At 35.8% G+C, this 15,759-nt stretch overlaps 2 protein-coding genes across 6 annotated transcripts; both read right to left on the reverse strand.

The window, feature by feature from the left end:
• Positions 1–422: 422 nt before the first annotated feature.
• Positions 423–8,030, reverse strand: LOC141838828 (mannosyl-oligosaccharide 1,2-alpha-mannosidase MNS1-like). The gene is made up of 14 exons (XM_074726418.1): positions 7,666–8,030; positions 7,192–7,239; positions 6,944–7,108; positions 6,704–6,816; positions 4,682–4,747; positions 4,295–4,466; positions 3,632–3,721; positions 2,963–3,090; positions 2,758–2,823; positions 2,504–2,612; positions 2,329–2,427; positions 1,733–1,813; positions 1,480–1,650; positions 423–948 (listed from the first exon to the last, which is right to left on the reverse strand). Exons 1-14 carry the CDS (start codon positions 7,816–7,818, stop codon positions 688–690), a joined length of 1,722 nt encoding a protein of 573 aa, XP_074582519.1. The 5' UTR covers positions 7,819–8,030; the 3' UTR covers positions 423–687.
• Positions 8,031–8,314: 284 nt separating this feature from the next.
• Positions 8,315–15,674, reverse strand: LOC141838415 (glycosyltransferase BC10-like). 5 transcript variants are annotated; one of them, XM_074725882.1, is made up of 11 exons: positions 15,503–15,674; positions 14,206–14,720; positions 11,934–12,032; positions 11,344–11,444; positions 11,192–11,263; positions 10,891–10,981; positions 9,599–9,679; positions 9,398–9,457; positions 9,183–9,305; positions 9,021–9,059; positions 8,315–8,755 (listed from the first exon to the last, which is right to left on the reverse strand). In XM_074725882.1, the coding sequence occupies exons 2-11, from the start codon at positions 14,584–14,586 to the stop codon at positions 8,627–8,629; spliced, it is 1,176 nt and encodes a 391-aa protein (XP_074581983.1). In that variant the 5' UTR covers positions 14,587–14,720; positions 15,503–15,674; the 3' UTR covers positions 8,315–8,626. The 5 variants fall into 5 exon arrangements, with proteins under 5 accessions (XP_074581983.1, XP_074581982.1, XP_074581981.1 ...); XM_074725881.1 differs by having other exon boundaries at positions 9,021–9,305; positions 14,206–14,679; XM_074725880.1 differs by having other exon boundaries at positions 9,021–9,305; positions 14,206–14,682.
• Between the last annotated feature and the right edge of the window lie 85 nt (positions 15,675–15,759).

A 15,759-nucleotide genomic window follows, 5' to 3' on the forward strand; every position in this document is an offset into this window, starting at 1 on the left:
GGCATCCTTAGCTTGGCCTATGCTCGAGCTAGTTCAAATTGGTCATCAAAATCACTTGTCCAATTGTCGAAAGCATTCTTTGTCGCCCTATATTGACTCGATCTTTTGAGCATCGTTTTGTTATAATTTTATTTAATATTACAAAATTTATAAATATTGCAACTTAATTATTATGTTAACTTTTCTATGGCAGCTGGATCATTTGTTATGGTAGTTATTTTATTTATACTTTTATATTGATTCAAATTTCCCTAACTAAGATACTATATGTTTACTAATTTTTAAATATTTATTTAGGTACTTAAATAAAAAAGAGAGAATTCTAAAGAACAATATAAGTTGAATTTTAAACATTTTATAATAATTATATTAACATGAGGATTTTTTTTTTATAAAAAAAAACAACTCCATCCACACCAAAGAAATTATAAATATTTCACAGGATTTGTGTTAAATAAGGAGGCAAACCCACTAGTCTCTTTATTCGTAGTGGACAAATTCTACAAGTTAAATACAATTCAGTATGATGATAACGTCAAATGCCCTATTAGCTTCAGGGAGCCAATTCAATTAAAGATGGAGATTCTGCCTGCAGCAACAAGCACTGCTTCTTACTATCATCTCAAGCTGCTATATATCAAGAGGGCATTTGGATGAACCCAAAATGAAAATAATATTACAAAACTGTTAATTGCGATCGAGTATCCTTCCTTGCTTTCTCCCGAATGGCCTATCGAGAGCTTTCGACTGAGGTTTTGCCTCCTCTACACCACCTAACTCTGGCACCGTGTCATTTCTAGGAACAATTCTTAAAGGATGAGCTTCGGTGTTGAAAACCCACTCGTCAAATGAGATGACCGACGGCGGGGAAAACAGAAGGTAGAGATACTTGAGTGTCTCCGCGAGGAAGAAGCTCTGCATCATATTGTCCTTCGTACCTGTGTTAACCTGGAAAATAGAACATGAGTTAAATCTGATTGAAGATAAGTTGGATCTGTTATTCCTTTGATACACAAACCATAAAGGACGAGTCCAAAATAGCAAAATTTGTGATACGAGAACAGACTGCACAGCTTATGAAGCTACCGTATTGTTGATGGGGAAATTTTATGTGTGCTAGAAAAATCGCGTAGCTAATCACTCTAAAGCACCCAAGATACCAAGATATCTATATGACTAGTGGTTTGTACTGAAAATTCATGGACTACGAAATAACCAAGGCTTCAAACATGAAATTAAGGATCCTCGAGGTCTTAACTCCTAACCCAATCCTCGAGGTTAGAAAAGAGTGGCCTTTCTTGGAGGACAATAACTATGAGGATCTCATAGATGATAGACAATTGTAGAAAGATTTTAAACACCACGTAGTCAACACGAAGTCATTTCCTTGCTTCCTATTTCCTTATATCAACTATCAAGAGACTTTAACTAATACACATAAGTAACCAATAAATTTAAGATGAAATCTGTAAAACTTACATCCTTTAGGCCAACATATCCAGAATCTATCCGAGAGTTCTTTTCGAATGCTTGAAATATGTTCCAACCCCATTCTTGGTATGTTTTGTTTCCAGTTAAACGCCAAAGGTACATAAGTGACTCAACAGTCTCGGGTCTCAGTATATTCCATGAGGTGCCAACACTCATGTCCTGCAATAATATATCAGAACCATAAAAAATTGTGAACAGTGTGATACCAAATTCAGAACAGAAGTACAAAGAATTGTCTGACCTGTCCACCATGAAAGAAGTAATTTTCTCCAGCTAATTTTGTCGGGGTTGTTTGATAAAAATTATAGCAAGTCCAAGCAAGCTGCACAATCAACTTCCCAGTTAATATAAAGGCCTTATGAACAAGATAAAGTGAAGAAAAAAAGTGGTAAATGATTTCAGCACGTACCAATATGGTGTAAGTAAATAAGGAAGAAAGATTATTAAAATTTGATAAAATAACAAAGTGCAATATGAAAAGTGCAAGCGAACATCAGGTTTTCGACTTTAGACAATAATTCATAATATAAAATGTTAAAATTATAACTGCAAACATGCTTACTAACTCAAAAATGGCCAATAGATCCATAGCAAAAGTAAAACAAAAAAGAATTAAATAAGAAGAATTTCAACTAGAAGATTTTAGCTTTGGGCATATCACATCAATTCACTTCATATAAACAAAATCAGCAGTTAACTGACGGCTTGCATTTCTGCTATCTCAAATGTGATCAAATCAAATTTTCTTTCTGAATTGAGGATGAAAAACCCCTCAGAAATACCTTTTCATGGCAAAGTAATGGGAGAGAAGACAAATGTATACATGCAAAAAAATACCTCTTTTGAAAGTGACAACATCTTCTCAGCTTTTTCAGGGTCATATCCAGAGGATCCTAAAGCTAGCATGCCCGGCGCGAAGCATGCCAACTCATCCATCTGCTCAGGCCACAAACATAAACTTAACATAGACCAAGATGATATCAGTTTTGCCCTTGGTTGCAGAAAAGCATACCTTGTCAGAGAGAGAATTGCCAGTTTTCTCACAGATATATGAAAAAGAAGATGGAGTTGATTTCCGTATCAGACTCACTAACCCTTCCATTGATGTTTCCCACATTTCTCTGCAATCATAGCTTTAAGATATTAGCAAGTTATCTTGCACCATGATTGCAACCTTATCCGTTACTGATATAATCAGTATGGAGCAGTTCATGTAAAATTTACAGCATTTGCAGAATATAGAAATTAATAACACAACCAACCAACCTATAATGCTTCAAACCTTCTGTTTTGTTTCCTTGTATCCACACTTTAAGTAAATACTCATAAAAACTGCAAGCAAATAATTCTCAAAATCAATTGTCCTCGAGTAGAGAGAAGACCAAACATAGAAGTATTAAAAAAACCAAGTATAGAAAAACAATTATAAGAAAGAGGTATCCCACCTTCAGAAAAAGAAAAATAGTATTACCTGTCACCCATAGCACCAAAGGTTATTGTCGAGTATTGTGCTGCTACACCTGAATGAGGATTTATGTATATTGGAAGTAAACCATCACTAGGATATATTTTTTGCAATTGCCTGATGACCTTCTCTACCTAGCAAATTGCAAAGCAAGATTTATCAGTTGGGGTCTCTGAAACTAAGATTTGCTTCTATCATCTTATACTAATGAAATCATAATCATGCAGTTATTACACTAGTCACACAGCTAGCTGAATGACTAGTCTACCAATCTCAAGGACATATACTCATGTAACAAGTACGTTGAAGAACAAAATCATAATAATTTATTTCCATATTATTCAACCTAATGAAAAAGTTATGAGCATCTACTAAAACTAACTCTGTGCTAATTGAGAAGTTCTTCTATAACATAAAAAATATTTTAGTTGTTCATCAAAGACACAAGAATATTTTTGCATTAAATGTATTTGATTATTTGCCAGCTGACCAGTATCAAAAAACCTTTCTCTACATTGCTTGTAAGAAGAAAATGATCTAAGGATCTATAAGATGAATCTAACAATCAGAAAGTGATAGAAAGTTCTCAGTGGATAACACAAGTGATGCCCACTTTATAGTCCCTTGCCAACCAACTTATACTCAAAATGATGAGATAGAATTTATAGATAATACCTTCTGCTGGTATTTCAGATCTCCTGTTCTTTGGGACAAAGCTATAAATTCAAGCTGTTCAGTGCCAGAATCTGCCAGAATACTTTCTCCCTGCAAAAGAAATATCAAAGTAAAAATGTATGTTGAAAAATACAGAAATCGCACAAATAAGGAAAGAGGAAAAATTCAAATTGAAGAAAATGTCAAGCAAGAATACCCTGCTATGTGGCAAAAAAAAAATCACAAGAAACAGTTATGAATCCCAATCGTAAATCTTAACACATGAAAAATATAATAATCAAGAACAAAGAAGAAAAACTCAAAAGTAAAAGATTAATCCCATGAAACTGATACTTTGTTATGACTAATCCAATGAAACTGATATTTTGTTACAGATAAATTCTAAACCATAGTGGCATTCCGAATTCCTTTTTTGAAGATAAATTAACAAAAAATGAAGAAGATAAAATAATCTAAATGAGAAGTTTTTAATTCAACTTTGCATAACTTCATAAGCTCAAATGACCTCATCTTAGTCTATGTTTATGAACTGTCTCAATGCAAGAGCAAAATGAACTTGACGATCAAAGTTCTGAAATCACAGAACAAAAAACTAATATTAGCCTGATATTTCAAGTAGGGGCTATTACAACTGAAGAAGCAAAATGGTTATTAGAGATGTACCCCAGTCCATCCATGGTTATGAGGGTTTCCATGAGCCAAGTTAATTCTATTGTAAGGAATGCCAGTTGGTGTATCCCATGCTGGTAACAGTCTATCAGCGAGGTCTTTAGCCTTGTCAAGAAATAACTTGTCCCCAGACAGGTCATATGCACTTAGTAGTCCACCCACAACTCTGAAATTGAAATAGAAATAAAATGAGATATGATCACAAATATAGTTTGAGAAAATTCTAAACCAGCTTAGTTTCTAATACTAGAATCAGATGACAAATTTTCCTAGAAAAACCAAAAAGCAGCATGGTAATAAAAAAGTTCAAAGGCACTGACTTGAGACATGTTACCTAGAAAATAAGAATAAAGAAACATAAATTAAACCTTACAACGCCACCTTATGGTTGTCTCGAAAACACTTGCTACATAGTCTTTGTTGAAATCTAATGCAGTTGCAACCCACCTGCCAATGATTAGTTCAAATCAGTTACTAGGGGAAAAAATAAAACAAACTCAAAGCATTCATATCGAATAGAATAAACTGAGTAACTGATATATGTTTCTCTGAAGTCACATACCAAATATCTCTAGTTGTTTATTTAACTAAGCAAAGTGAAAAGCACAGCAGCAAAAACAAATGCATTGGACTAACAGGGCAAACAACCATCATCTAAGTGTATGGTTTGCAAGTAGAGAAACCAACAATAGTCATTCTATAAACTTAGTTAAAATCCATGGAAGGTGTTTTTAGTTCTTCAGATGGTACTACGTGGAACATTTTCAGCCAACATGTTCATTTTTTGGGAGAGAGATCATGCCCTCTTCTCTCATACAGTCTCCAACTCTCCACCACGTCTAATAACAACGAGAATAGCAATGGAGCACGCACGCGCGTGCACAGATGTGCGCACACTCTTGTTGATGAATTTTTTCTCCACTCCCCACACCCCACATGGGAGATTGTGATTGCCTCAGCATGCAGCCTCCTCTCTCTCTTTCTCTCTCCTATCGGTATTCACATGTTGCCTTTCCCTCTCTCTCTATGGAAGGTTACCCCTCTCATTGCTCACCGCCAACCCAAGCTATAGTTGCCGCACTTGGAGTGGCCCCTCCCCCTCTTTCTCACTGAGGAATCCCATCTGTGTTTGCCTCATGTGCACTCCTTGCTAAAACTTGTCACTACCTGGTGCCACATCAACTGAACTTTGCAGGAGGCCTTGTTGTGCCTGCCTTGTCAGTTGCTCATGCTATTTGCGTGGGCCACTGGGTAGTTTGATACAATTTATAGACAAAGTTCACATAAGTCCATCAAACATGCTAAACAAACTTGAGTCAAGTACCCAATATTACCAGTTATCTTGTGTATAAAGTATAAACTGAACAACTAAAGCATCAAAATAACAAACTATGTAAGCCTCAACTATTTGAGGTCTGCAATATGGATGTTTTATTTCCATTGAAATCAATGCAAGGACATGCCACTCATAGCTAGAATTCAACTTAGTTTTTATTATGTCGTCTAAATCATCTTTAGTCTCCCTCTAGCCTTCACACCTGCAATTTCAATCAATTAAATTTGTTTAACTAGAATACATTGATTGTCTTTGAACATGTTAACATTATCTTAACATATTTAATTGTATCATTTGTAGCATACTCTGAATTGTAACTCTGAATCGTAAAGTATAAATTTCTTTAACTTGAAGGCATACAATGATCATGCCATGATACTCCAAAAGCTCTTATCCATGTCAACTATTCAATCTTTTATCCTATCAATAATATGCCCCATCAATATCTACTTGTTGCATAACCAATCCAATATGTTCAAAACACTGACAGGAATTTCATGTCTATCTAACTTTACTATTTATCTACATCATTTTCTTAGTTAAAATTACAAATGTATTCAATTTCAGGTTTGCTTAAAACCTTTAGATTCTCAAGTTCCTCTCCACAGTTCAAGCTTGAGTTTCTTCTGCACTCTCATGGATAAGCACAATATACTCTACCAATAAAATACACCATCGAGATCTCTCTTGAATATAGCATGCAAATTTATCTTTTACCAACATTTTTAAAAAAGTTGCATTATCATACATAGTTTCTATAACATCTTCCAGCGGTACCCAAAGTCTACAAGTTTAAAATTCAATTTCTATTTCACCTATTCAATGAATCATGAATGATCTCATATTTTGTAATCCGATGTTATTCTCTATCATGAAAAATAGAAAAGTTTCCAATATACTATTCCTCAAATTAAAGCCCTATAAATTGCTTGATTCATGCATTTTTTTTCACATCACACAATAACGAATTTATAATCAAAATTTCAAGTTTGGTCAATGCAATAAGGAAACTTCAATAAAGTTAAATAAACTACAGGACAGGTCTAACATGAAAATTCACAACTTACTCTTTAGCTTTCTGAAATTCATCTTTCAAGCCCATTATATACAATGTATCCAAAGAGTCTATGAGAGTTGCTCCAAGGCCACCAAAATTATTTGCACCAGTCTTTGATTGTGGCTGGACCAATAAAAGAAAGATATTATGTTATTCAAATTCTTAGAAAGAAAAAACAAACCTGCGACTATTGATTAGCTCATGATTCCATAAACTTCAGTTAGAAATGTTTGTGTGTCTCATAACACACCTGAAGCTCGTCTTGGCCCCATGCATACTCTACGTATGAGTTCCATGCGTGAAGCATAGCCTCTTTGACCTTTTCCCTACGTTCATCGTTGATGGGATCAATTTCAACTTCCCTAGTAAGTTTGACATGCTCACTCACATCATCTGAAACACCAGCTTTTCGCAACTACAAGAAGAAACAGTTAATGGAATCTTCAAAAACCATTCAATTGTAGGCACAACAGGCAAGCACATAAATAATCTAGATACCTGATCTTGCAATCTGTTTAATTGTTCCTGGAGCACAGCTATCTCTGCCTGCATTTTTTTCAGGTCATATTAATATCCCACCCATATAAATATAAAGCCATTGGTAGAATCTAAGTAGATACAGCTGCTTAGCAAGATGATAGCCTATCTTACTAATAGCAATCACGCCCGACTAGTCGAAGCCTCCAAAGTAATCCAACCTGTTCCTAACAACATTCCATCAGTTTTATGGTCCTCGTGATTAAAGGACACGTTTTGATCAATCTGTTCATCATGAACGGCACCACCATATCCTCAAACTATAACCTTCCCAGTTCCTCCACAATTCATTAATTCAAAAATCAAAAGGCTTCGTAAACAATGGCAAACGGATCTCCTATCCCAGCAAAAAGCAACTCGAAATCTAGCCAGCGATCCGAAGTTTCAGCGTGAACGAAAAACGTAGAGAAGAATCGGAAAAGAAAAAGGGAGGACCTCGTGATCGCGGATCAGAGACTGCCTATCCCAGAAGGCGAAGGTAGCGACGACGAACGCGATGAAGAGGAAGGCGAGCCGCTTCGGCCGCTTCAGGTAGTATGCGGGGTGGAGGTACCGCCACCGTCCGGAGGTGGACGACCGCCGCGCCATCGGATCGCAACGCCCGAGACGGAGCCCTGCCGCCGACCGGAGTCCTACGCGACCCCCTCGATCGCTAGACGCGGAGAAGGAGCGTGCGATTGGGTTTGGATCTGCGCGTGAATGAATTCTTTTTCTCGATCGAGTCGCTTTTCAGTCGATGATGGATCGATTTGATCCCTTCCTCGTCTTCGGCTCGATGCTCGACTTGCTCCTCTCCAGCGACAACTTCACAGCCGCTAATTTAGAAATGGACGACTGGTAAATTTAGGACGAGCTGACTAATTTATGTACGGACAGTTCAATTTTATATTCTGTGTATTAAATAAATAAAATTTATTTAAATTATAGAAAAAATTTCTATGATCATGAAACGCTTTTAAATAAAGTTTAACAAATAACTAATCAAGCAAAATCACATTTAATCAACTCGAATCACTTTTCGAATAGGCAAATGTGCTCTTAACTTGAAACAAGTTGATACATCAAGTTTCAGAGTGAGCATAAATGAAGTGAAATGGGAAAATTACTTGGTAAAAGTTGAATACATTAACAAGATTTTATGTCCAACAAAGGACAAAGAAAGAAGAAGAAGAAGAAGAAAAATACATGACATAGTGCCCCAGAAAACAGCAGACGCCTCCCTAACATGATCATACAATCTTCCCCAGTGATCGATCTTCCACCTTGTCGATGCTCCGGACACGTTAAAAGAGTTTCCCAGTTTACACATGTATTCTCAAGAGATACATTACTTGGGGCGAGCAAGAGGAGGTTAGATGTAGAGACGGCACCAAAGAATAGTGATCTCGTAGATCATTTAAATGACTGTATTGTTGGAGAACAACTGCATCAGACTGTCAAGGGCTTCGGGCAAAAATTTCCTAGCAAACAAATAACATGGCCTTCGCATTCCATTCCACAGACAAGGCGTCAGTGTCACCACCTTCTGCAATAATCATATAGCAAAATAAGGTGACAGATTCTGGGAACGTGTTACTTGTACTCAATTAGCTGATGCATATTGTTTTTTACAGACAATTCAATTATGAGATCATTTGAAGAATTTGCAGAGAACAAGTGCAAGGCATATTAGCTCCTTTAGGAATGCTGTACAAGATTAGCTTTGCAGATACTGTTAAAGGAAACTATTTTTATTTTACACTTTTGGTATATTAATGAATGTAAAATAGGAAGAAAAAAAAAGTAGTTACCTTTTCATCACTTGTGGTATGGAAATTATCACCAACAGACTGCAAACACAAAATCAGAAAGAGTGAATTCAGAATCTTCACGACGGACTGAATATAGTATCCAAGTAAAGAATGCATGTGACAGATTGGAGATAGTAATCCAAGAGAGCAAAGAATGGTTACAGTTATATTCTTCAGTAGTTCATATTTCACATCCATGGCCCTGTATGACTTTGGATGCCATTTTCCTTCAGACCAGTCCACCCATGTCACTGACCAGTTTGCAATACCAGTAGGATCAATCATCTGTAGGGCACAGATACGTAAATTTCAGGAAACCAGTAACTAAACTACAATGTGTTTAACAAATCAAACTAATAGTACAAATGGTTGCTGACAGTGAATAGAGTCGGCAGGTAGTGTTCATCAGCATAACAATTACGCCCATCAAAACCTGGCTGTCAAGATCAAAATACAATGGTCGCGTATGATTTTTCATGGGAACTCATACACAAGCTTTCATAAATAGCAATTCCATACAGCTGGAATAATTCTCAGTGGGATAAATAATAGGAAAACAACATAGGTATGTGGTTAACCTTGCAATAAAGCTTGAACTTTGTGAAATACAAGTTATCTGCCATAACTATCAAAGCATGTTGGCGCTTCATTGAGAACCACTGCAATTTGACATACAAATCGATGACATAATGGCAGAAATAGCTTACAATACTAGAATGTTTTCAAATTTTTATAAACATAAAGCTATACACCTTTGAGAAAAGTTAAAATGAAACCAAATATCTTTTATCAGAAGAGTTTCATTGAATGATGTCAAAAAGTGAAATCATGCTATCTTTGTTGCACATGGGAATAAAAACTTCAACAAAAACCAATTGAACTGCCAATATTTTCTCAGTATTTCCACTTCCTAATAAAATTAGATATATGCCACAAGATGTTGGAGCTGCCCCATTTAGGAACTGGTCAACAATCAAAGCAGTACTGCTACCAAACATGATCACTCTGATTCTTTTGGTTCCCTGGGCATGTGTTTTATGAGTCATCTCCATTATATATTAAAAAAGATACCAGATTGAAAGACCATCTGGTCCGACCAATTGAATCATCATATAATCATTGTGAGACTATTATCATACCATGAACCACTAGTTGTATCACCAATTAGCACTATTTTAAATTGTATGCAATTCTTAGCTTGATTAATTCATTTAAAACTGAGAGGACTTCAATCAATTGGTTAACCTATCTTAGCTTGCCTTTTTCCACTTGCTCAATCATTGTGCAGTATTCGTTTTCAAAAAGAAAAACACGTATGCAACTGTGATGCATACATAATATTGTATTTTTAATAATATTCTGAAACTGAAAAGAGGAAATTGTATATATAAAAATTGTCCTGTTCAATGAATTCATTTTTGATGCTTGCCACTGAGTTTGATTGAGTTTGACTGATTTCCAATCTTACAATTTGTAGAATTGGATTTTCTGTGCATATAACATGTTTGCTTCTTCAGACTTGTCTTGTGTTCCTCTATAGCATGTACAAATTCTTCCACAATCTCCTTTTTGTATCGTTCTTATTTGGTTAAAAATTGTCATTCTTACTTTGTACTAAATTGAGCCATCCTTTCTTGTACTTGATCACAATTATACATTTGTCAAGAAAAGAATTTCATGGTGTTAAAAGTTGGTTGGCTAGCCATTTATCCTAAAAGTTTGAGTTGCTGTATTGGTTTAAGTCAAGCCTTTGGCCTTCACCATGTTAAAGTTGATAGGCTAACCACTTATATCCAAAGCTTGAGCTAATGGAAAATTGGCCATTTTTATATTTATATTCTTAATACACAGGAAGTATGAATCAAATTACCTGTGAACCCTTTCGAAAATCCTTCTCTTCAATCTCAGGCAGCATATGCTCAGTATACCTTGCATTTCCATGAGCACCAGGATCCCAAAAGCTGTAACATTTTCAAAGAATTAGAAAAATATGGGTATTGATGATTGATCAGTGTGTGAAAATTTATGTTAGGAGAACAGTTTACATATAAAAAAAAAAAATTGGTTCAGAGTTGCTACAGTTGTACATAATTTATCAAACTTACAATATTCAGAGGCCAAAATCAATAGAAGAAAGCTAAAGAAGTTAGTGAAACTGATAGGAGCATTACCTATCAATGAAGCTGATGTTTGTTCCCATCAGATAGTCGTACACATAATTGAATTTATGTAAAGGAATACAACTGTGAATAAACAAAGATTTGTATTCATTTGACTAGGCAAATTACCTGACAAACAAATCACAATCAAAGGACCCAGTTACCTGTCAGAAAGCAAAACAAAGTGCTGATTACCAGGGTCTTGGAGTGCATTTGCCAGGAGCCTTTTCTCTGCCTCCACCATGGAAATTTTACCCCACACAACCTGAAATTCAACTTTTTGTTGAATACTGGTGCTCATTTGAGTTTTAAGCAAGTTAAAAAATATCCTTTGAAAAACAGCTCAACCGGAATTGTATTATAGATTTCAGGTTACAGATTAAGTTTGTCATTTCATGCTGAAATACAATTAGCACACATGGTGAACTTTTATCAGTTTGGCCACTTTGCTTAGTTGTAGTCTTAATAGTACGCAATGCATGATTTCAGATATCCTCCTGAACTCCTCGTAAAGAAAAATGCCACAATGTATAGTAACAAAGACACAGTACATAAGCCACTGTGCTGACCATTTTGCTCAGTGTAACTACATATATGATGATCTATGGCCTTTGATTTATCAAGGAGAAAAGCATATAATACACCCAACATTTCTGTATTCTTATCTCAATGAGAGTGAAGTCATCCATAGTGGAGTGGAGTGGGACTAACAAAAGCATTTATTCAATCTAGATGAAGATATAGATTTACAAACCTTTGCACTCCTAATGTCACGTCCAATGAATAAAGGACTCACATGTATTGGCTTCTCCCGTGATGCATGTACATAGATGGAAAATTTTCCTTCATGACCCTGTCACATTTAACCACATAAGCAGACAATTGTTTTAGCATCTAATATTTTACAAGAACAGCATAAGCTAGCAAAACATATTGATTGCTATGTCAACTTGGCATGACATGCAAGTTTGAATCTCATTTTTTTAAGAAACATACATACATATATCAGGGCTCTTACATGTTTTAATGAAATAAGCATTACATAAAGCAGTTACCAGTCTAGAGTGAAAAACATCCTAAGGAATTGCAATCTATTGTTTGTTGTGATATTTTGAGATTCAACATAATTACTGCTATCTTATGCTTGTTTTAGTTTTAGGCAAGTTCCATATAATATCATGTGTGCCTGATGAATCCACTAATTTTTCATAGCACTAGCTAACACAAGGATTCCAAACCAACTCTTGACCGAGTATTCATCTTTTTCCAATTAATTTTCTTCTTGTCTCTTACCATTTCCTTTGTCATGTTATCTTATAGTTTTTCTCTGTTCTGATCAATTTTCTCTCCCCTTCTTGTTTTCGTTCTTTTATTCCATCTATAAATTCTGTGATGTTTATTATAATTCAACAATGATGGATAGAAATGATAGCCAAAGCAAGGATAATGGGGTAGCATGATTAAACTAGATCAAAGTGTTAGATAGCTGTGAGGTCATTTGGAATAAAAAATGGGAATAACAAAAGCATTTTCCAACTTTGTTATCTTAGCAGTCAGAATTATCTGAATGTGAATAAAGGAATCTTAATGATAATAATCTTTTACTTGTTTTTCTTTCCTATAGGATTGAAGATGTCAAAAATAACTAATTTGGCATAAAAGACCCCAAGAATATAACTTGTAGTTTTTATGGGAACCAACGTGTGATACTCCACTGAATGAAGGATCAAGTAAAAATAATTAGTAAATCAATCCCAAAATTTTCATTCCTACTCTCCATTTTCATTCTCTATTTTATACATTCTGTTGGCAGGAATACTTGAATCTGGTCATTAACAAAGAGGGACTGAGAGCAAAGGATATATGGAATCTAACATAATCATGCTAGTCTTCTTTCAAGAGACTTTCATCTTCTCCAGAAGAATCAATAAACTGACTTTTGTTTCTTAATTGCCAGAAAGTTTTGCCTTTCTTAATCAAACAACTTTTTCTTCCAAAGCATGGCATTTTCCATGCAATATACGTCAAACTTCTACCAGATGTGGAAACAAGGTATGCTGTGCAATAACCAATCAATGAAACTTACACATGTTTGCTTCTTAACCAGTGAGTCATAGATTATCATCTGAAAGTTTATTAGGACTTTACGAAATAGGGAAAGTAGAGTGGTCAGATTAAATGGCTCAGCGGAAAGAATCATAAATGAAGAAGAGAAAAGAAACCCAGTTAACATTTCAGGTTTTGACATAAACACATATATATGTATATATATATATATATATGAACAGCATATGACAGATACACTGGATAACATGGTAGTAAGCACGGAACCATTGAACTGGAGTAAGCCAGTAATTTTTGTATAATGATAATAAATGGAGAACAGTGCATCATAGAATGTAAGGAAAAATTCATCTAATATCTAGGAGAGACTGCCTCTTCTACATGATTGTGTGTTGGTCTTGATTTGGGATACAATTTAGTTCAAAATACCTAGCAAGGCTGATGCCTGATACATATAAAATAGATGTTGAACATTCTCCAGTTGTATAGTTTGATCACATTACATGAGCAATATTAGGAGCTCTGGGTAACAGGAGATGCTGGATCACAAAGTATCATTTCTGAACCATGATATTGATTGCAAATATTAAACTGAACTGAGAATTTCATGATCCATATAATCTACTAGTTCTTTTTTGTTTGCACTGCAAAACAGAACTGCATTGCTATTTCATCTTTTCCTGGTTTTCAAAGACAGAGCAACGAATGTCAGTTTATAACTTCATGCCTCATTACTGATACTCACATCCTATTTCAATTATACTGCATATGCAACATTTATTCATAATTGATATGCATGTGTGACTTCTGCATCTCAACAAAATTTTCAGCACTGAGGAACGTCAATATAGGTCAGAGTCAAACATAACAAACAAACAAATGTAATTGAAAGGATAAAAAGTAAATCATTTCAGACATGGAAAGAAAAAAGGAGTAGAATGGTATGAAAGAAATACTCTTACCAGGAAAAAAATCTCCCAGAGTTTTTCGAAGGGCAATGAACCTGGAGTCAAGAACATAAAGGCAATTTTGGGATTCTTTGGTTGCACTAATGGGGTTGAAAGTATTTCTTTAATGACAACTTGAGAAGCAATTTCATCATCTGTAAGCTCTCGTGCTATAGGAGGCAGCCAATCCATAATAGGACTGCAAACCCGTGAAGAAAAAAAGTAGCAAGCTGAGTATCGCCGAGGTGGATATACATAGGCCCCGATCAAGGATACACATACCAAACATACTAATATCAGTATCCAGCGAGGTGGCCTTGCAGATGGCCTACCACGTGACACTGGCAAATATTGTGTGTTCCCATTGCCATAATGCAATGCATGAGTAACTTTCATCTTCTTCTCATCACAAAAAACTCATACTAACTACTAGATCTTCCTGTCAAGACACATCCATCAGAAGTGCATGAGGAATCATCAACCACAAATCTGCTGAGAAGATCGCAGGAATTGTCAACAAGATGACCTAACTGCAGCAAGAATGAAGTTTATTCTCCATTTCTAAATATAAACATTTTCCGAAACAAGATATTGTATAAACTACTCAACCCATAAACTAAATAGAGAATGAATCAATAACAACAGCTGCAACATCTAAAGACATACATAAAGAGCATGACCAAGCTACCACCTTTTTCCACCTGATCCACATTATCCAAAACTAAAGATTTTTTATTTTGTAAAAAAGATAAAGGTATAAGTTTACACAGCTTTTACGCAACGGACTTACAGTGCTTCATCTACCAAAGGATATGACTATGTACACAAAATGTAATTGTCCCCTCGTCCTCCCAACACTATTCCTCATGAGCCTCCAGAGCAAAGTTTTCTTTTTTAACCTTTCACAACCTATGGTTTCAAAAATCCGCAAAATCCAAGAAATAGTCAACCCGTAACCAAAACCCCTATGGTTTCAAGTGAAGATTCCACAACTGGAACGGGGTGTCGTGTCTCCCAGTTTCGACGCTCGAATTCAGATCGCATTCCACTAAAAATAAGCCCCGGAATACCTACCACCCAGCTGCCAAATCATGCTCTACCACCGGCGCCTAACTCTCGACCGCCAAATTCCCAAACCGAAAGCCCCATGGAGCTGCATGCCAGACCAAGGAACCTCGGAATTTAAGAATCGGAGGAAAACACAGCCAACAACAGAAGGTGGAACGGTTCCCGGCGGATTCCATGTCCAAATAGAGACAATGCCAAAAGAAATCGGAAGATCGAAGCGATCGGCTAAAGGGCGGAGCCTTACCGTGGAAGACCGGCGGGTATACTGCCTGAAGTCGAGATCCGCAACGGAATCAAGAGACGAAACGAAGAGATCTAGCGAGAGAGATCGACGAGCTTAACAAATAACCTAACAATAAGGTAGATCAAGAACTCTGCGCTGATACGCCCAACAACAACTCGCTCCGCAATAAGCAACAACGTACATGGGCATTATTGCTCGACATGGGCATAATAATAATATAATAATATAATGATTAATAAACAAAGGAAAATATTCAT

This window comes from Curcuma longa, chromosome 11 (assembly GCF_044706935.1).
Source record: "Curcuma longa cultivar G26 ecotype Majalengka, Jawa Barat chromosome 11, ITB_CL_G26_1.1, whole genome shotgun sequence".
Classification (NCBI taxonomy): domain Eukaryota; kingdom Viridiplantae; phylum Streptophyta; class Magnoliopsida; order Zingiberales; family Zingiberaceae; genus Curcuma; species Curcuma longa.

Bases quoted from the DNA above. Each gene is read 5' to 3' on its own strand.
- LOC141838828 (XM_074726418.1), bottom strand. From the start codon at position 7,818: ATGGCGCGGCGGTCGTCCACCTCCGGACGGTGGCGGTACCTCCACCCC. The intron at 6,817-6,943 runs GTGTGTTATGAG...TTATTGGTCCAG, and splicing joins GGGGCCAAGACGAGCTTCAG to CCACAATCAAAGACTGGTGC. The intron at 2,824-2,962 runs GTAATACTATTT...ATTTGCTTGCAG, and splicing joins TTTGGTGCTATGGGTGACAG to TTTTTATGAGTATTTACTTA.
- LOC141838415 (XM_074725881.1), bottom strand. From the start codon at position 14,586: ATGAAAGTTACTCATGCATTGCATTATGGCAATGGGAACACACAATAT. The intron at 11,264-11,343 runs GTAACTGGGTCC...GTTTATTCACAG, and splicing joins TTTGTTTTGCTTTCTGACAG to TTGTATTCCTTTACATAAAT. The intron at 9,458-9,598 runs GTTAACCACATA...TGATCTTGACAG, and splicing joins AGTTCAAGCTTTATTGCAAG to CCAGGTTTTGATGGGCGTAA.